Source organism: Lutra lutra, chromosome 2 (genome assembly GCF_902655055.1).
Source record: "Lutra lutra chromosome 2, mLutLut1.2, whole genome shotgun sequence".
In the NCBI taxonomy this organism is placed as follows: domain Eukaryota; kingdom Metazoa; phylum Chordata; class Mammalia; order Carnivora; family Mustelidae; genus Lutra; species Lutra lutra.
Window position 1 is genome coordinate 6,371,754 of NC_062279.1, and position 21,038 is coordinate 6,392,791.

A 21,038-nucleotide genomic window follows, 5' to 3' on the forward strand; every position below is an offset into this window, starting at 1 on the left:
GTCCCCCCTCCAGCGGGAATCTGAGGTCCGGGGTGTCCTCCCAGCGGGGATCTGAGGTCCCGGGTTCCCCCAGTGGGGTCTGAGACGGGGGTCCCCGCTCTCCCACTGCGGGATCTGACGCCCTGGGTATCTCCCCAGCGGGGATCTGAGGCCCAGGTCGCCCCGTGGGGTCTGAGACCTGGCTCCTCCCGTCTCCCCCGCGGGATCTGAGGTCCAGGGTACCCCCTCCAGAGGGGATCTGAGGTCCGGGGTCCCCCCAGTGGGGTCGGAGACCTGGGGTCCCCCCGCCAGCGGGGTCTGAGACCGGGATCCTCCCTTCTCCCCCGCGGGATCTGAGGTCCAAGGTCCCCCCAGTGGGGTCGGAGACCTGGGGTCCCTCCAGCAGTGTCTGAGACCTGGCTCCTCCTTTTCCCTCCCGCGGGATGAGGTCCACTGTCCCCCCCCGAGGGGGAATCTGAAGCCCGGGGTCTCCAGGGGCGCCCACCCTCCCCGCAGGCGCTCTCAGGGACGGAGAAGGCAGTGGTCGGGCCCTCCGAGCGGTAACTGAGCGCTGACGACAGGGCGGCGCCCGGGGACCCGGTGCTCGCGGACGGACGGAGACCGCGCGGTCGGAGACCCATAGGGGCTGCGAACTACGACGGCGCCCCTCCCTCTCCCGCAGATCCCAGGTGGGCCAAGCGAGGCTCCGGGAAGCTTCTGAGTGTCCTTATGGAAACGGAACTATGATTGGGTTTTCTGGGACACCCGAAGTCTTAATTCCCAAGCAGACAGAACATACTCGCGGGGAGAACGCTGATCAGCGCTGTCAGACTGGAGGCGAGCTGAGACCCGGCGCAGGGAAAACCCTCTGGCCCCTTTAAGGCAAGCAAAGGCGGTCACATTTTTTCTCCCACCCTCCTTGGGCTGTTAGAAAACGTGGATGAGCGGATTTCCGTGGAGCTGGAAGGGAAGGGCGCGCGCTTGCGCGCACGTCAGCTCTGGCGCATGCTCGGTGTCACCTACTCCTGGCTCTGCAACGGTGCGCTTCCTAAGGTCTCTCATGGCGGCTCCCGTGACCCCAGGGCCCCAGGTCTTGAAAGGTGAGGGGACTTCCTGCACTCTGGGAGTTGAGTCGGCGGCCACGGGCCGGCTTGAGGGCCTGCGCCCAGGACTCCGTGAGTGCGCGGAGTGGGCTCTCTAGGCGCGTGGGGAGGCGAGCCTGGTGTTTCAGGAAGTCTGCCCCGGCAGCGTGTGGATGTGGAGGAAGACTTGTCCCCCCACCCCTCCCGGTGCGGTGTTGTCACTGTCCCTGTGGGGTGTGTGGGGGAGCTGTCCCTGAGTCCAGCCCAGTCCCTGTGGGGTATGGGGGGTTGTCACCGTCCCTGTGGGATGTGGGGGGCTGTCCCGGAGTCCAGTCCCTGTGGGGGATGGGGGGCTGTCCCGGAGTCCCGTCCAGTCCCTGTCCAGTGTGAAGGGCTGTCCTGAAGTCCAGTCCCTGTAGGGGTATGGGGGTGTCTGTCACCGCCCCTGTGGGGTGTGGGGGGGCTGTTTCTGAGTCCACTACCTTCCCTGTCGGGTGTCCCTGTGGGAAGTGTGGTAGGGTTGTCACTGCCTCCGGGGCTGGGGGCTGTCTCTGAGCCCAGTACCCTCACCATCCCTGTGGGGTGGGGGGGCATGTCTGTCCCCTGGTACAAGAAGTTAAGTGGCTGTATGGTCCTTTACACAAAACATACTCTTCACCAGAAAAGTCTAGCCTAGTTTAGGAATTTGGGAAGAGCTCCAGGGTTAAGAAGGTTAAATAAGTCAAGCAGAGAGAGTCAATTATCATATGGTTTCACTGATTTGTGGAGCATAACAAGTAGCATGGAGGACAAGGGGAGATGGAGAGGAGAAGGGAGTTGAGGGAAATTGGAAGGGGAGGTGAACCATGAGAGACTATGGACTCTGAAAAACAACCTGAGGGTCTTGAAGGGGGGGGGGTGGGAGGTTGGGGAAACCAGGTGGTGGGTATTAGGGAAGGGCACGGGTTGCATGGAGCACTGGGCGTGGTGCAAAAATAATGAATACTGTTATGCTGAAAGAAATTAAAAAAAAAAAAAAAGTTAAGCCTCCGTGTGTGTATTAATGAAGTTGTTCTTTGCTTGGAGTTTTAAGAACCTTAATGGCACTAATGCTATTTTGAAGAGGCTTTTGATAGAAGAAGCTTTGAATTTACTTTTGAATGTAAATAGAACAGGATAAACATCTATTGAACTCCTTGGGGAGAGTTGCTAGAATTTCAGATATATTTCATGCTAGTATCTTGTTTATTTTCAGATGTAGTGGCGTACGTTGAAGTCTGGTCGGTGAATGGAACGGAAAATTATTCAAAGACATTTACAAACCAACTTGTGGATATGGGGGCAAAGGTAAGAAATTAATTTTACCATTGCTCCATATGGCAGTCCTCTGATACCTAATGAGAAATACTTGTATTTTCTCATTTTGGGAACTCGTATGTAGAACATGCGGGGTGAAGAACAAGGAAGACAGTGGGTGAGCGGCGTGGTGGAGGAGGGGTGAACCAGGATGCAGAAAAGATTGAGAACAGTTGGTTCTAAGACTAGCCTAGAAATGTGGATTCTGACACTGGTTAATTGGATGCAGGATGCTGTTGACCAAAGTGAGAAATACAGGAAAAGGAAAGGTTTTTAAGGGAAAGATTGTGAATTTGAGCACACTGAAAACATCCGACGGACAATTAGATACACAGATCTGGAATTTGAGTTAGTTGAGGCTGGAGATAATATTGTAGGGGTCGAGACCGTGGGTCGGGTGAAACCACTGCTGTGGGAATGACTCAGGTGGTTAGAATGAAAGGGGCTGAGGGGGAGCCTATTTAGTACTTGAAGGGCAGGTGATGGGAGCAGGGAACCTGGGGACAACAGAGGAATTCCAGGAAATTCTGGAAAACTAAGTCTGGAAGTCCGAGGAGGCATGTACTTCAGAGATGGAATTTTAAAGCAATGCAGGGGCGCCTGGGTGGCTCAGTGGGTTGAAGCCTCTGCCTTTGGCCGGGGTCATGGTCTCCAGGTCCTGGGATCGAGCCCCATATCTGGCTCTCTGCTCAGCAGGGAGCCTGCTTCCCCCTCTCTCTCTCCCTGCCTCTCTGCCTGCTTGTGATCTCTCTCTGTCAAATAAATAAAATCTTAAAAAAAAGAAAAATTAAGCAATGCACAATCTTCAGACAAGTTGAGACTGGCAAGTGTACTTTAGGTTTGAAAACTGTAAGGTTGTGGATGAGTGTAGTTTTCAGTGACATGGGTGAAAGGATTGGACATTAGCCCAGAAATGAATGCGATATGAGGAATGGAGGTGGTGAAGACGGGCTGCTCTCAGAGGCTCTTGAACTGTGAGCAAAGTGTATTCACGTGTGCGGGTGATGGGGGGTGCGGGGGAGCACGACAGGCTGGGTAAAGGCAGAGAGATTAATACGGCAAGAAGATGGGTGAAGGCAGGGCCAGAGTTGAGGGTGAGGCGAGAGAGGCATCCAGGCTATAAAACAGAAAGGGGCATTGAGCCATGGGCAGAGAGGGTGCCCCGAAATCTTGTCTGACTCCTGCTAGGCCCTCCCCTGACAGGCACCGCAGACCGGAGTGGAGAGTATGGAGCATGTAGGGATAGGGCGCCCTTTTGAACCTGAGAAGACCCCTTCTTTTCCGATCGTTGGAAGGTAGGAAGCAGAGGGTGTTTCCTTGTTTTGATGCCTGCTACCTACTTGGGCGAAAAGACAAGGTACACTGGCTGAGAAAAAGGCCATGCGGTGTGGGAGCTGACAGAATGGCCTTTTTTGTTTGCTTGTTTTGTTTTTTTTTTTATTTTTGACAGAATGGCCTTTAAGACTGTTGTATCTTAGTATTAAGATCTTCGATCTCTTGGATCTTTTTGCTCTTTACTTTTAATTGAGAAAATTTTCAAATAAAAAGGAATATGCGATCCAGTAATTGTTAACATCTTAAGGTACTTGCTTTGTCTTCATCTCTTCTGTATAGTAGATTTACACGCATATGTGTTTCTTTTCCTAAACTGTTTGAAAGGGAGTCACAGATAAAATTGTCCCTAAACTGTCAGTGTGTAACCTCTAAGAACAAGGAATTTTCCTGTATGATAAAAAGACCATTATCACTTCTGAGAAAATTCGCAATGGTTCCTAATGGATTCAACCATTGCAGAAAACTGTGTGCATTTCAGCCAGTGGATGAGATCCCCACTGCCATTTGTACTTAGTTTTGTATTTATTTTCAGCCCTTTGGTGTGTTTCTGGGGGCACATCATCATGGTTTGAAATTGTATTTTCCTGCATGTTTTCATATATTTATTTGGAGGAGCCTGTTCAAGACTCCAGCTCCTATTTCTATTGGGTTTTTCCTTCTCTTCTTGATTGGTAAGCATTCCCGCTCTCATTGTTGGCCATATGAATTGCAAGATTTTCTAACTCTGTAACTTGTCTTTTCATCTTTATGGTATCTTTTGTTGATAAATGGAATATAGTTTATTTCGTTATGGTGAGCTTTTGTTTGAAAAGAAAAACAAAGCAACTGTGCCTGTACCAAGATTACGAAGATTTCTCCCTTTATTTTCTAGAAGCTTTATCATTTTGCCTTTCACATCTAGATTTACTGTATATCTGGAATTAATTTTTATATATGATGTGAAATAGTTTCATTTTTTTCCCACGTGAATAGTCTTTTATCTTAGCACCATTTATTGAAAAGACCATCCTTTACCCCATCTCTGAAGTAATGACTTTGCTTGTCATAGGTCAGGTAACTGGATGTTTCAGTATCTGTTCTCATGACAGACCACAGTCATAATTGCTGCTTATAATGAATCTTCCTAAGTCTCCTTGTTTTTCCTTCAGGGTCCTGGCTGTTCTTTGCCTTTTGCATTTCCACATATATTTTAGAATCAGTTTCTCAGCTTTTAAAAATTTTGAATGGGATTGGGTTGATAAAAGTAGATCCGTATGTATGGAGTAGATCCAAAGTATGGAGTAGATCCAAAGTATGGAGTAGATCCAAAGTATGGAGACAACTGACGTTTTTACAAAACTGAATCTTCCAACCCATGAACGTATATGCCTTTGTTGATTTTGGTTTCTTTAATTTCTTTCAGTAATGTTTTATAATTTTCTTGGTCATTTTTCATGGTATTATAAATGGTATCTTTCAAATTACTTTTTCTAACTTATTACTGGTACCTAGAAATAATTTTTTCACATCTACCTTGTGTCCAGAAGATTTAGCAAACTCATGGATATGGCATTTTGGGGACTTATGAATTTACACAATTGAATATTATGTGCATAGACAGTCTGTTTTCTAATTGTAATCTTTCTATTTCTTTTTCTGGACATACTGCACTGGTGAGGGCCTGTGTTGAATAGAGCACACTTATTTTGTGTGGTTCCTCTGCTCAGGGGAAAACTTTGTATTTTCATCTAATGCAGTTTTTTTGTTCTGTTTTTAAAATTGGAGTATAGTTGACATACAATATTGTATTCATTTCGGGTTTAGAACATAGTGATTCCACATTTATGTACGCTATGAAATGATCACCAGTAAGTCTAGTTCTGATCTGTTACCAAAGTTATTTTAATATCCTTGATTATATTCCTTATGGTATACTTTCCATCTCCAGGGCTTAAAACTGGAAGTTCATACCTTTTCTAATCTTCACATATTTTGTCCACCACTCCTGTCCCCTCTGGTACCCACCAGTTTTTTATGAGTCTGTTTTGTTTTTTAGATTACATGTATAAGATCATATGCCTAATTTTTTTTTAACCAACTTTCAGATCCTAATTTGCTGAGAGTTTTCTTCATGAATTAACTTTTTAATGTCCTTAGTTGTGTTTTCTGCATATAATTGAGAAGATCATAAGGTTTTTCTCTTTTACTTTGTTAACATAGTGAATAACTATTTATTTTATCATTAACTAACTTTGCAGTCTGGAATAGACTCAGGTGGTGGGAAAGCGTTATCATTTTTATGTATTTGTTGATAACAGTTTGCCGGTATTTTGTTTTTTCTTTTTCCCCTGCAAATATTTCAAGGAGTGATACCAATACTGGCTTGTCCTTTTCTGTTCCGGTAGTGCTGTCATGTGGTTCAGTACTAAAGATAGGCTGGTTTCATAATTGCTGCTTATAATGAATCTTCCTAAGTCTCCTTGTTTTTCCTTCAGGGTGTCCTGGCTGTTCTTTGCCTTTTGCATTTCCACATATATTTTAGAATCAGTTTCTCAGCTTTTAAAAATTTTGAATGGGATTGGATTGATAAAAGTAGATCCGTATGTATGGAGTAGATCCAAAGTAGAGTAGATCCAAAATATGGAGTAGATCCAAAGTATGGAGACAACTGACGTTTTTACAAAACTGAATCTTCCAACCCATGAACCTATATGCCTTTGTTGATTTTGGTTTCTTTAATTTCTTTCAGTAATGTTTTATAATTTCTTGGTCATTTTTCATGGTATTATAAATGGTATCTTTCAAATTACTTTTTCTAACTTATTACTTTTGGTGTAATTAGCCAATGAAGCCAACTAGTCCTTGAGCTTTCTTTGTTGATTTTTTTTTTTTAAGATTTTATTTATTTATTTGAGAGACGGAGATCACAAGTAGGCAGAGAAGCAGGCAGAGAGAGAGGAGGAAGCAGGCTCCCTGCTGAGCAGAGAGCAGGATGCCATGCGCTTGATCCCAGGACCCTGGGGTCATGATCTGAACTGAAGGCAGAGGCTTTAACCCACTGAGCCACCCAGGCGCCCCTCTTTGTTGATTTTTTAAAAACCATGAGAGACTGTGGATTCTGAGGAACTGAGGGTTTTGGAGGGGAGAAGGGTGGGAGGTCGGGTGAGTCTGGTGGTGGGTATTGTGGAGGGCACGTATTGCATGGAGCACTGGGTGTGGTGCATAAACAGTGAATTCTGGAGCACTGAAAAGAAATTTTAAAGATAAATAAAAATTTGAAAAAAAAAAAAACCTTTTTGTTACAGTTTTTCATCTGTTTGAAAATTACAGAGTGTTCATTTTTTCCTATTGTGAATGCTTTTAGAAAGCAGTTTTTTAAAAGAAATGTATTCATTTCATCTAAATTTTCAAATTTATTGGATCAAAGCTATTCATAATATCCTGTTTGAATTTTTTAATATCTTCACAGTCTATAGAGATGACCCCCTTCATACTGATACTGGTTACTTGTGTCTTTTCTCTTATTTTCCTTATTAACATGTACTTGGGTTTTTATTGATGTTGTTAGTTTTTCCGAAGAACCAACATTTGGTGTTCTTGATCCTCCTTTACTTTTTTATTAATTCTGGCCTCATTTTTATAATCCTCTAATTCACTCTTTGGTTTTGATTAGCTGTTCTTTTTCCAGCTCTTCAAGATGGGCGCTTTGACATTTAGCCTCCTTACTCTTTGTACGCATGTTTGTTGTGATGTTGTTAGATGAACATTTGTCAGGTGGAACCCAGGGTGCTGAATAGTGAGCAGCAGTGAGACAGCAGACTATCAGGGAATTGAAACAAGTTTATTACATGCCTTGGAGGAGGTACCTGATGCCATGAACCCTTGAGGAGCCACACAAGGAGACAGCCAGAGAGAATGGCAGGACCTGAGCCATATGTCTTTACTAGAGTCCATGGGTGGAATGCTTTCAGCTTCCTAGTCTAGGACTGGGTTAATCAGTTCAAACCAAAAATGAGCTGTTGGTAGCTCCAGAGCCTTGTCTAAGAGGCACACAAGGGGAAAGACCTTGAAGGTAGAGGAGTTGGTTTCTCAAAGGGCCATTGGGGAAATGACATTTGTTCATAACTCTGGGGGCTGTCATCTAGGTTATGTGCTTGCATGAAGGGTTGGTGTTGGTTTAAGACTCCTGCAGAATGCTTGGCCAAAAAACTGTATGCCAAGGCAGTGGTACCTTGGACTAGTGTAGCTAGAGTCTTTTTTTTTTTTTTTTTTTTAAAGATTTTATTTATTTGACAGAGAGAGATCACAAGTGGGCAGAGAGGCAAGCAGAGAGAGAGAGAGAGGAGGAAGCAGGCTCCCTGCAGAGCAGAGAGCCCAACGTGGGACTCGATCCCAGGACCCTGAGACCACGACCTGAGCCGAAGGCAGAGGCTTAACCCACTGAGCCACCCAGGTGCCCCTGTAGCTAGACTCTTGACAGCCTTCTAGGTTATACATTTCTCCCTAAGCTGGGTTTTAGCTGTATTCCCTAATGCTTTGTCGGGTAGATTGCAATATCTAGGTCTACTTTTACTTTTTGATTTATCTAGTGGTTTATGTTCTTGTCTCATCTCTAGATAAGCTTGATGTTTTGTTTGTTGTTGTTGTTTCTTCTGGTTGAGTATTGTGTGTATTTAAAATAGTTTGGAATTAATTTGAGACCTGGAATTGTATTCTCTTTCTTCAGAAGAGATTCATATTTACTTCAGTCTTCTTTTTAGTGCTCATGATCCAGGATTATCTTAATCCAGTTGCAGGGTTGAATATGACTTAAAACTGGACTGCAGACCTCTGAGGGCCAATATGACTGTGGTTTACCCTTACTCCTGGATGAGCCCTTCGGGTGACCATACAAGATATGAGGGTTTTGCCAGACTCTCTTCTCCCATTCTGAGGCTGGCAGTCCAATTTTTGCCCCTCTTGTCCTCAGGAATTTAGAAGTGCTACCCATTGTTTGCTAAATATGACAAAAGCTGTAGGGAAAACATGACCCTGAATGCTAGACTCCTCTGTCTGGTTGTGTTAGTTGTGTACCTAGAGTCTTGGCTCAGTAATCATCCCTTACTGTCTCAATAGCTCTCTGGGGCCTTCTGGTAGGTAGGTAGGTAGGTAGACAAAGAGATATGTATTTATATTTCATCAAAGCAATACATACACGTTGCTTACAAGGGCAAATGTGCAGTGCCATGAGGTTCATAATACAACCAAGGGGAAACCAGCAATCCTTCGCTCTACACTTCTCATTCTATTTTTCTAAGACAGCCTTTTTCAGATGTTTCTTTTAGTGTTTACCTTTTTATTTCCAAACAGTATGCATGTATTTCTTTGACAAAATTAAATATTGTTAAAAGAGTGATGTATTGGACCATTTCCACTTCTGGACAGATGACATGTAAAAGGTAAATTTTTGAACACCATGAGTTTGAACATGCCTTTATTATACCTTTCTTTACCTTTTTTTTTTTTTTAAGATTTTATTTATTTATTTGACAGAGAGAGAGACCACAAGTAGGCAGAGAGGCAGACAGAGAGAGAGAGAGAGGAAGAAGCAGGCTCCCCGCTGAGCAGAGAGCCCGATGCGGGCCTCTATCCCAGGACCCTGGGATCATGTCCTGAGCTGAAGGCAGAGGCTTTAACCCACTGAGCCACCCAGGTGCCCCCTTTCTTTACCTTTGACTGGTATTTTAGTTGGCTGTAAAATGCTAAGTGTATATTATTTTTCCTTGAAAGCACTTCTCCATTGTTTTCTGACTTCCATGTTGCTGTTGGGAAGTCTGATTCCACTGTAGTTTCTCAGTGTTGAGTGTGATTTATCCTCACCTCCACTTCTTTACCCTCTCTTTTAATGTCAAATCTTTCTCTACTCCAGCTCTACTGGAATTTCACAATGATATACTTAATATGGTTCCGTTTTCATTTTCATGCTGGGCCCTTGGGGAGTCCTTTTGCTCTAGAACACATGCCCTTTAATTTGAGAAAATTTTCTTGAATTATTTCTTTTCCATTTTCTCTATTCCTGTATTTCTTCAACTGTTATTACTTAGCTCTTGGTTCTCCTGATCGTGAGCTGATGTTCATATCTTGATCTTCTGTTGCATCCATCTCCTTGACTTTTTGTTGTCCTTTGGGGAGAATTTCTCAACTTTATTAGTGTCCAGCATTTCTATAGACTTCTTTTTACTTATGTCATCATATTTTTAATTTCCAAGAGCTCTTTAGTTCTCTGACCCCCATATCTTAGATATTCTTTCTTGAACACAGTATCTTCTGCAGATTTAAATGAATGTTATTTTCTTCCAAATACATTAAATGTTTTTAATGTTAATTACATAAGTATTCCATGTATTGTTTCCTGTGAGTTTTATTTTATGTCTGATGTAGAAGTCTTAAATCTCCTTAAGTATTTGACTTAGCTTCCATTCTCTCCTCTACTGAAAAAGCATTGCCAGCTCCTGTCCACATTACCTCTCATTTTATCCTTGTAGAGCTCTTTCTATGTCAGGCTTTCTTGTGAGGGAGCAGAGATGAACACGTGTGTAACACAGCATCCTAACTGGAGCAGATCTGTTTTCTAAGCGGCATTATCCCTTTGGTAGCATAGTTCTCTGTGACAGATTTTGAGAAATGGAATTGCTGGGGTAGGGGTTTTAGATGTTTCCTTTTGGCAAATATTGAATAAAGTATCCTTTTTGATTAATTATGAAATTGTTCATAAATGGTAATTTACATTGTGTTTTCTGCCTTTTTTTCTACAGGTTTCAAAAACTTTTAATAAACAAGTAACTCATGTTGTGTTCAAAGACGGATACCAGAGCACTTGGGACAAAGCACAGAAGAGAGGTGTGAAGCTCGTTTCAGTGCTCTGGGTCGAAAAGTAAGTGGTTTCTTTATTTTTTAATTTTTTTCCTGTAAGTATCTAGTTTTGGTCGATTGTAGAGCTGTTTGTCATACATCGCAGAAACAGACAAAATGTGATTTTTGTCTTTTTTTTGTGTCTTATTTGGGCAAGTCATTTAATGTCCTCAGGCCTTGGTTTCCGACAGCTGAAGGTGGACCTGGTATAACCCTCAACTCTGCCTAGAGGGAAGGTGACTGCACGGCCCCTAAGACACCTATGCGTAGTGTGTTCCTGAAACCGCCAGGAGGTGAATGAAACCGCCAGGGGTGAGGCAGATGATAATCTGCTCTGCTGCCACAGCTGAAGTACCACAGGCTTAAACTAACGGCATTGATTTCTCCCAGTTCTGGAGGCCAAAAATCCTCCATCCAAGTGTGGGCAGGGTTGATTCTTCTGAGGCCTCTGTCCTTGGCATACAGATGGCTGTCCTTTCTAGGTCTTCACCTGGTTTCTGCGTGGGGGTCCTTATCTCCTCTTCTTGTAAGGACACCAGTTGTATTGGCTGAGGGCCCTCCCTAATGGCCTTATTTAACCTTAATTATCTCTTTCAAGGTCAGATCGCCAAATGTAGTTGACACTTGAAAAAAAAAAGGATTTGAACTGTGGAGGTCCACTTCTATATGGATTGTTTTTCAATAAGAACATTGGAAAATTTTTTGGAGATGTGTGACAACTTGAAAAACTTACAGATAAACTGTGTAGCCTTGAAATATTGAAAAAATTAAGATATTTTAAGAATACTATATATAATACATAGAACATACAAAATACATGTTAATTGCTTGTTATTGGTAAGGCTTCCAGTCAGTGGTAGGCTATTAGTTAAGTTTGGAGGAGCCAAAAGTTACATGTGGGGTGCCTGGTTGGCTCAGTGGGTTAAGCCGCTGCCTTCGGCTCAGGTCATGATCTCAGGGTCCTGGGATCGAGTCCCGCATCGGGCTCTCTGCTCAGCGGGGAGCCTGCTTCCCTCTCTCTCTCTCTGCCTGCCTCTCCGTCTACTTGTGATCTCTCTCTGTCAAATAAATAAAATCTTTAAAAAAAAAAAAAAGTTACATGTGGATTTTTAACTGCATAAGGGGAGAAGTTGGTGCCCCTAGAGCCCACGTTGTTAAGGAGTGAACTGTACAGTCACATTCTTACTTACTTGGGGTTAAGACTTCATGTGAGTTTTGTGGGGGACATAATTGAGCCCATAGCAGGTGTGGTTAAGGGGAAGCATTGGGGGAGATTGAGGTCAGTGATGGGTAGTGGGGCATCAGAGGATGTAGGGCCTTGTGGAGTGTGATTCAGAAGAGATGTGTATGGGAAAAGAGGCAAAGGAAGAGCCTAGAGATGTTGCTGGCACTAGGGTGGCTGTAACGTGATCATGAAGAATGGTCAGGTTCAGTGGGTATTTTTGAAGGTAGTGCCAGACTAGATCTCCTGAAGATTTAGATGTGAGTTTGTAGAGAAGGGGAGGAATCACGGATGATTGTGAGATGTCGGCCCAAGGAAACAGAAAGATGGGTTTGCAATTTCCTGAGATTGGGAAGGCTTCAGAAGTACCAGGTTTGGAGGGGAGCTCATGAGTTTCATTTGGATGTACTGAATTGGGGGGGATTTATTGGGCACCCATGTGGAGGTGTCAGGTAGGCAGTTAGATCTAGGAGTGTGGAGCTCCTTGAAGAGATTGCAGATAAACATGTGGGAGTCTACATTATACAAATGTTATTTTAAGCCGTAAATCTGAATGTGACCTCTTGGTAAGTATAGATAGGGAAGGGGGGTGGTTCTGAGGTTGAGCATTCTAGTGTTGGGTGTTGAGGAGGAAAACCAGTGAGGATGGGATTCTAGAAGTCAGGTGAAGAAAGCTTTCAGGGAGGGGATCAGCTGTGGCAAACAGGTTGAGTAAAGTCAGGTCTAAGAGGTTACCATTGGAATTAGCAAGGTGGTGTCTTAACTAGCAGTTTTAGCAGATTAGTGGGAACAAGACTTGTTCAAATAGAAGTTGGGAAATAGTGCATGGAGACTACTCCAGTGGGGAACAGAGACCTGGGACAGTACCTGGAGGGGGTTGTGGAGTGGAAAATGTTGTTTAAGATGAGAGAAATGACAGCATCTCTGTATGTTGACAGAACTGATCCAGTAGAGGAAAATTTTGCTAATGAAGAGGCAAGAGGAGACATTTATTCATACTAGTGGGTTACTAAAAGGGCTGAGGGGAATAGACTCTAACCACAAGCCTATGGGTTATAAAGGATATATAGGTTATATACAGGCTAATCTTATATATCCTATAGGTTATATAGGGTGGGTTATATGGGATCAAGGATAGGAGGGAATGCAGAGTCTAGGGGACAGTTGCTGCTAAGTGAGTAAATGTAGCTTCAGGTCCTAAGGAAATTTCTTTCCTGATGCTGCTTTCTCAGTGAAAGGAGGCAAGACTGTGAACTGAGAAAGAGAGGCATTGGAGGTTTGAAGAGAATACAAACACAGGATATAGTTGTCTAGGAGCTTGGGAAAGTGGATGGATCAGGGTGGGACTAATGGTTCACCTGAGGATGGTGATAAGTTGACCATGAGGCCCGAGCAACGGGACAGTTGTTTATCCAGCAACCTACAAGCAAGAAGGAGGCAGAGTGTTGGGTTTACCCAGGGTTGGATTTTGCCAGGCAACCCCCATAAAGGGGGTTGGAGGGATGTGGGAGGCAGGGATAATGAGGGACCATGGACTCCAAGCTTGACTGGGGCTGGGGGCTTATGAAGGGAGCAAAGGATGGTGGAAATGTTTGATGAACAGACCATAAATCTTAGTTGGATTGAGGAATTGTTGGGGAGGTACAAGAGGTTGTGTTTCGGAGGACAGGAGGATGTGGTTGGAGAGTGTGATACTTGAAATGTAGATCATGGAGGGCATGCTGAGAAAATGGAATCCGTGGTAGGAACTCTTTGCAGGACCCCTGTCTGTTATAGGGCCAGTTAACCTGGAAGTAGTTCTTGGTTCGAAAGTAACAAGTACATACTAGGACAGATACGACAGACACAGCACTTCAAAGAATTTATAACTTAGTGGAGCAGGGAAATAAAATGCCATGATGTAATGAATGGTCAGGGCCACAGTGACCACAACTCCAGGAGCCCCTATATTGTGCTACATTGCCAAGTAGAAGGTTACTTGAAAAAGTCAGAGTTCGTCACATGGGGTTGAATGGCCATGCCTTGTTACTTAGTTGTTTTTTTTTTAATTAATGGACTTAATTCTTTTAAATATTTATTTATTTATTTGAGAGAGAGAGAGAAAGTGAGCGAGAGAGAGAGCACGGGCGAGAGTGAGTGTGGGCACACACAGCAGGGGGAGGGAGGGAGAGAGGAGGAGGGAGAATCCTCAAGCACACTCACTGAGCACAGAGCCCAGTGCAGGGCTCTGTCTCACAACCCTGAGATCAGGAGCTTAGCCAAAACGGAGAGTTAGATGCTCATCCGACTGAGCCCCCCAGGCGCCCTGGACTTCATTCTTTTAGAGCAGTTTTACACATCATTATCAGAGTCTGTGTCCCTATATTCCTTTGCCGCTTTCACATGAATTTACCCTAGGTTTCTAAAGAAGCAGCAGTATGACTTTCTTACGGCAGGATTTCAGGGAACATTCTCTTCTCCAGAGGTATTTATCACGTGTGTCTTCAGCCCGAGACAGTCCTAAAGTGTCCACTATCAGATTTCCTACCTTCTATAGTCACTTAAGGGGACAGAGCAGCAGCAACACCAGAAGGAGTTCTAATGATTATAAGGTACAAGTGGGTGTGTTTTCAGTAAGAATGTAGAAAGAGATTTAAACCTTTGATGATTATGTATGTATGTATGTAGTATGTTACGAATTTAAGTTTTAAGTAAATTAAGAAAAAAAAATGTCTCATATTCAGCCATATGTTTACTATTTCTGTCACTCTTTTTTTTTTTTTTTAAGATTTTATTTATTTATTTGACAGAGATCACAAGTAGGCAGAGAGGCAGGCAGAGAGAGAGAGAGAGGAGGAAGCAGGTTCCCTGCTGAGCGAGAGCCCGATGCAGGGCTTGATCCCAGGACCCTGAGATAATGACCTGAGCTGAAGGCAGAGGCTCTAACCCACTGAGCCACCCAAGTGCCCCCAAAGCTTATTTTAAAACCAGGTGCGGAGCCAGGTTGACCTGTGGCCCATAGTTTTCAAATGCCTGCTGTTGAACACGGTCTTCGACATGTCCCCACTTATCCCCAATGCCCTCGTTTTTGTTCATTATTTTTCAGTCGTCATTTTTCTTCACATTGATCCTCCTTCAAGTTCATTGACACTTTTCTCCATCAACTCCATTCTGTCATTAAGTCCATTTGGTAAATTTAATTCATGTATTTTTCACCTCTGACATTTCCATCTGGTTCTTTTATGTGTGTTTTGTTTTTTAGCTGGGATTTCTGCTTTTGTTTTGTCTTTCCTTACATACGTGTTTTCCATTCTCTTGCACAGTACAATAACAGTAGATCCTTTAATCCTCTTTTCTGATAATTCCAGCATTTTAGGGTTGGCTTCTGTTGATTGTTTTCTCTTAGGAATGTGTCACATTTTCTGGCTCTATAATGTGACCTTGTAACTTAGGGTTTTGTTTTGGACACTGTAAATGTTACATAGACTCTGCGTTCTTTTATACTGCTCTGAAGAGTGATTTTGTTTTAGCAAGCAGTTAATTTGTTTAGCTTTAAAATGCAGACTGTCATTTTAAGACCTGTGGTAGACGTTTGCTTAGATCCATTCAGTTCTTCAAGCCTTGGCTTCAGGCTGATGTCCTTTTGCCTTATGCACAAGTAGGTCAGAGGTCAGCCAGGGATGTGGGCTTTTATGCTCAGAATCTGAGGTTCCTCTTCCCTGGCTTGTTTCCCTGGTCCTTTCCCTGGTGGCCATACTTGCCAAGGCTCTGTCCCCTAGTTCCTTTGGCCAGAGAGACAGCAAGTCTTCTGTTGGAGGTTGAGCTGCTCAACACCACCACTCCCACAGACTCTGTCACTATGTTACTGCAGGATAAACACCCAGAAAATGTGGTAGAGCCACAGATTGTTTGCTTCCTTTTATAATATGACTTTTTAAATGTAAGTGGGACCTAGGTTGTTATTTTTATTATTATTATTTTTTAAAGTATCTGAGGCTAGTCTAATTCTTTTCCTTTTGTAGATTATTTGATCTTCCTTCCAGGGGACCCAAGGTTTTTTTTTTGTTTGTTTGTTTGTTTGTTTTTTCTCTTTAAAATCAAGGGGTTTTTTTTGCTTGTTTTGTTTGTCTTAAAATGATCCAATTGTTGATTCCAATTCTAGTTTGGCCTTTTTTTTTTTTTTTTTAAGATTTTATTTATTTACTTGACAGAAAGAAATCACAAGTAGGCAGAGAGGCAGGCACAGAGAGAGGGGGAGGCAGGATCCCTGCTGAGCAGAGAGCCTGATTCGGGGCTCGATCCCAGGACCCTGGGATCATGACCTGAGCTGAAGGCAGAGGCTTTAACCCACTGAGCCACCCAGGCATCCCTAGGTTGGCCTTTTTAAGAGCTTCAGGCTTTCCTATTTCTGGAAAATTTTTCTTACAGTTTTAAATATTACCCCTTTTTACTGTTTTGCTTCTCTTCTTCAAGAGCTTCAATTACATGTATGTTGAGCCTCCTTTGCCTGCCTTAATTTCAACCATTTTGACTGAGTCTTTTTACTTCCTTCTGAATGTCACTTTTATCCCCGTTCTCCTTCCTGCCTTGCTTTTTTTCAGTTTTTTTTTTTTTTTTTTTTTATTAAATTTTCATTTGAATCTGTTTCTTCTTTGGCATGTTATAATTAAGCCTTCATCTCTGACATGATTTTGTCTTTTTATTTGGTGAGTTCAACTCTTGTTTAATGTCTTCCTGTTTTTTTTTTTTGTTGTTCTTAGTTTTTATAGTTATGATTCAAGAAATATCTCACACATACAGGTGGCTGGATGGATAGTTTCCCATATGCTTGTTTGCGGGTATTTGATTCAGATGTGACAGTTGTGTTACGTTCTTCAGCTTTGTTTTTATTTTCAAAGACAGGTAGATTTTCATTAGCTGAAATGGTTTGATTTGCATTTTCTTTTCCAAACATTTTTTAATGGGCTGTGCTCTGCTTTGTTATGTTCTCATTCATTTTCTAAGCAGGGCTCCAAATTTCTGAACACTGTCCTATGCTAGTCTTCTGCATAGTTCCTTTTGTGGATGATGTTGATGGTGAGGCCTTTGTTTCTGTAGGATCCTTGAATATTTTCCTCTTGGTTTCTCTACTGCTGTTTGTTCCAGGGTTACCACTCCTTCTCGGTAGAGTTGATAAGCCCTCAGAGTTGACATTTTTCCAGAGCCTCTTCCCTGTAACAGGTGCTGTGAGCCATTCCTGTTCTGTATTTCAGCATTTAGTGCCAACTTCCTCCTTTTCAGTTATTTTACATGTGTTTGTTCTGATGTTACAGGCCCCTCCACTCTGTTTGTAGAATTGTAAGCCTTTTCCCCCACTTTCTGCATCCTCAGACTTGCAGCTATTTTCAGACTTGCGTTATTTTCCTGTAGATGTGTCATTTGAAGTTTTGGTAAAAGCATAGGTCGTGTGTGTATGAAAAATGCTTGCATTTTTAAAGTTGTCTTCTTATGGAAGGTTGTGGGGGGAGGATCAAAATCAAGCAGCTCTCTCATCTCCTTATGCAGTCCATTAAAATGGCCTATTGATGGTATCTCAAAATAGATCTCGTGAGTCTTTGTCTCTGCTGTTCCCCTTTAGTACGGACAGCTATCATCTTGCTGCATTATGCAGTCGCTTCCTACCTGTCTCCCTTTCCTTTCACCCCTTGTACATTAGCAAGTGCAACACTTCTATCAGATCAATCAGTTATGTTGTTCTTGCTGAGGTAAAAATAGCTTAGAATTACGTGATTCTAAGCAGAAGCAGTGAACAATGACCTGTGGGCCAGCAAATCCGGGCCAGCAAATCCACCCCACCACCTTGTTTGTTTTTTACGGCCCTTGAGCTAACAGTGGTTTTCACCGTTTTAAAAGGTTAGGGACAAAGTCAAGAGAATTTCCTGACACATGAAAATGATATAAAATCCAAGTCTCAGTGTCCATAAATAAAGTTTTCCTGGAACACAGCCTTGCACATTTGATAATGTATTGTGAATGGCTACTTTTGTGCTGTACCTATGGAATTGACTAGTATTACAGAGACCGTATTGCCCACAGAACAGAGTCCTCCTTGTTATTTTCTGTCTCAACTCCTTTCCTTTTTGTACCCTTAGAACTTATTTTGTTCATTTGTCTGTTTTTCAAATTAAATTTTATTTTTTCTCATCAGAATAAATGTACCCTTTAATCCTCATTTCCTATTTCCCCCATCTCTTCACCCTCCTCCCCTCTGGTAACCATCTGTTTGTTCTTTATAATTAAGAGTCTGTTCCTTTGTTTGTCTTTCTCTCTGTCTTTTTCTCCTTTGCTCTTTTGTTTTATTTCTTAAATTCCACATATGAGTGCAATCATATGGTATTTCTTTCTCTGACAGACTTATTTCATTTAGCAATGTACTCTCTAGCTCCATCCATATCATTGCAAATGGCAAGATTTCATTCTGGCTGAATTATAGTACGTTGTGTATGTACACCACATCCTCTTTATCCATTCATCTGTCAGTGGTGGACTATGGAAACTTGGACTGTTTCCATAGTTTGGCTGTTGTAAATAATGCTGTAATAGACATAAGGGTGCATATATCTCTTCAAGTTAGTATTTTTGTATTTTCTGGGTGAATACCCAGTAGTGTGTGATTTATTTGCCTGTTTTATCTGTCTGCCTACCTACTTACCTAATCATGCATTTTGGTCTTTCCATTATGATGTAAACTCTTTAGGTGCGGCCTCCATGTTTGTCTTGTTTTGGCCTCCATGTTTGTCTTGTTTTGCGGTTGTGTCTTCACTAAGTATCTAACACATTACTGGCTTCTGGTAGGTGCTCTGTAAGTATTTGTCCTGTCAACTCATGAACAGAGGAGGCTTTCCTTACCTTAGCCTAGAGATAGCAGAGAAAATTTCTTGGGGGAAGTGATGGTGAGCTACTTGTAAAAGGTCATGTAGGAATGTGGGGAAAGGGAGGGTACAGAAAAAATAGACCTTTCCTGAAAGCCTGAAGTTAATGGAGATATTTGGGTGGAAATGTAAATTGACAGCACCCTTAGTCCTGAGAAGAGGCCTCTTAGTTAATCCTGACAAGGGAATTCTCAGTTTCTTCTCCTGAGAGTCCTGCTTTGTTGCTTTCATTGGTAGTCTGTCCCCTACTTCCCTTTTTGCTTTATCTTCTCTCTTCTTGTTGCCACCGTTGAGCCCTCGTTTCTTAAGGAGATCAGAGAAACTCCAAAATAATTTTTATTACCCAAAGGCAATCTCATTAAGTCCCTTTAAAGTGAACTTCATCACATTTTTAATATAAATTTTTTTAAAAGATTTTATTTACTTGACAGAGATCGAAAGTAGGCAGAGAGGCAGGCAGAGAGAGAGGGAGAAGCAGGCTCCCTGCTGAGCAGAGAGCCCGATGCGGGGCTGGATCCCAGGACCCTGAGAGGGTTAACCCACTGAGCACCCAGGTGCCCCTATAAATTCCTTTTTTATTATTTTTTTATTTTATTATTATCTTTTTTTATTATTGTAGATTTAAATTTTTAACGTGAAAGGTCCCCACCTAATCTACCTCTTGGCTTATCTTCCCTCATTTGGGGGAAGACTGACCACTGAGAATTTGGAATATACAGTTTCAGACATTTTATTAAATACATAGAAATTGCATATATGAACATTTATATGTCCATATTTATATGTACATCCATGGAAATATGTAGGTTTTATTTTTTTAATGGATTGCACATAAACTTTTTTAGTTAACATTATATTAGACAACATTTTTCCATGTTTGTACAGTGATAGCATTTTTTAAAACATATACAACCTAATTTGTTTAACTGATGTTACTGAATATGAAGTTTTCCATTTCTTTTTGTTTCTAGTCAGAAATAGTATAACACTGAATATTTTTGTGTGCATTACCTCTTATAGATGTGTAACTTTTACATAGGTTTAAATTCCACAAGTGGATTTTTGAGTTCAGAGGGCTTATCTACTTAAATTTATGATAAATGCTGTCATAGTACCTTCTGGAAAGAGTGCACTAAATTGTCTTCTAACACTGTAAAAGAACACTTGTTTCCCATAACTGTTATACTCTGAGTTGCACTTTTTTTAATCTTTCCTATTTTGGTGATGAAAAAATAGAGTTTATTTCATTTGCATTTCCTTGATTTTTAGTGAGCTTGAACTTTTTTCAGCAGAATTGAGAGGTAACGGCTGAACTGACCATTGTTTTATATGTCCTGTTCTACATTTACTGCCTATCCAGGCCTTTGCTCCTTTCCCCCTGAAAATGTTGGCAGTAAGTACGTAACGTCACTAGGTGTCACTAGAACCCCATTTTGTTGGGCTCTTTCTGGGCATGTTTTTTCTGAGAGCAGACCGCTGTGTAACAGCAGCTGATAAAAATTCTGACGGTTTCTTTGGACACGAGACACTTTTATATTGAAGGCAAAAGGAATAAAGGTCATGTTGGCTGTCAGTTCCGTGGAGGAAGGCTGATCTAACAGGTACATTGGAAATAGAGTCACAGGCGTTTGTTTTTGCCCACTTGAGAACGGGTCATTGCCTGGATGCCCGTCCACCACGGCATTTCATGTTTCCTACAGACAAGCACATTTTCTTGCATGACCCCACGCAGCCACTTACGTTAGGAGGTTAACAGAGACACCACTGCCGTTGAGTTCTGAGCCGGTTCTGGTCTCACCAGCCGTTGAAGCCGCACACCGCACAGCAGACGGCTCCCAGCCCCCTGCAGGCACGCACCCTGCCCCTGGTCAGCCCAGCTCCTCGCCTCCCTCACTTGGGCTGTGCCTGCATCTTTCTTTGGCTTTCATGCTCTTAATATTGTTGAAGATTGTGAATAGCGATGTGTGGTGGCCTCAGTCTGGGATTACCTGGGGTTTCCCGATGAGATTATCTGAGTTCTGCACCTCTTGCCTGAATAACCCTCTCGGTGTGGGGTGGTGCTGGTGGTGGTTGCAGTGGTGCCTGTCAGGCCTCTGCACTGGGAGGAAATAATGCCCCCCGCCCTGCCCCTCACCCTCGTGTTTAGTATGGCATTTGAGGGGAGATGCTTTCACCTACATCACTCACCCTTCCTCATCACACTCTGTGTGAGTGTCTCCTTATTCTAATCACTGAGTTGTAACCCATTGCTATCACTGTTCCTTTTTTTTTTTTTTAGCTTTTTTTATTTATTTCTTTGACAGAGACAGATCAGAAGTAGGCAGA

General features: G+C 42.6%; 1 protein-coding gene across 10 annotated transcripts in view; it reads left to right on the top strand.

Annotated features, from left to right (window-relative positions):
• The first annotated feature begins 826 nt into the window (after positions 1 to 826).
• Positions 827 to 21,038, top strand: part of MCPH1 (microcephalin 1) — a 245,709-nt gene continuing 225,497 nt past the window's right edge. For 6 of the 10 annotated variants that reach the window (XM_047713674.1, XM_047713702.1, XM_047713693.1 and 3 more), the window contains exons 1-3: positions 946 to 1,079; positions 2,296 to 2,387; positions 10,505 to 10,623. In XM_047713674.1, the coding sequence (XP_047569630.1) occupies positions 1,040 to 1,079; positions 2,296 to 2,387; positions 10,505 to 10,623 (251 nt within the window). In that variant the 5' untranslated portion in view covers positions 946 to 1,039. Of the gene's footprint in view, positions 1,080 to 2,295; positions 2,388 to 10,504; positions 10,624 to 21,038 lie in introns of those variants that run through there. The other 4 variants (XM_047713729.1, XM_047713719.1, XM_047713746.1 and 1 more) reach the window with 3 other exon arrangements.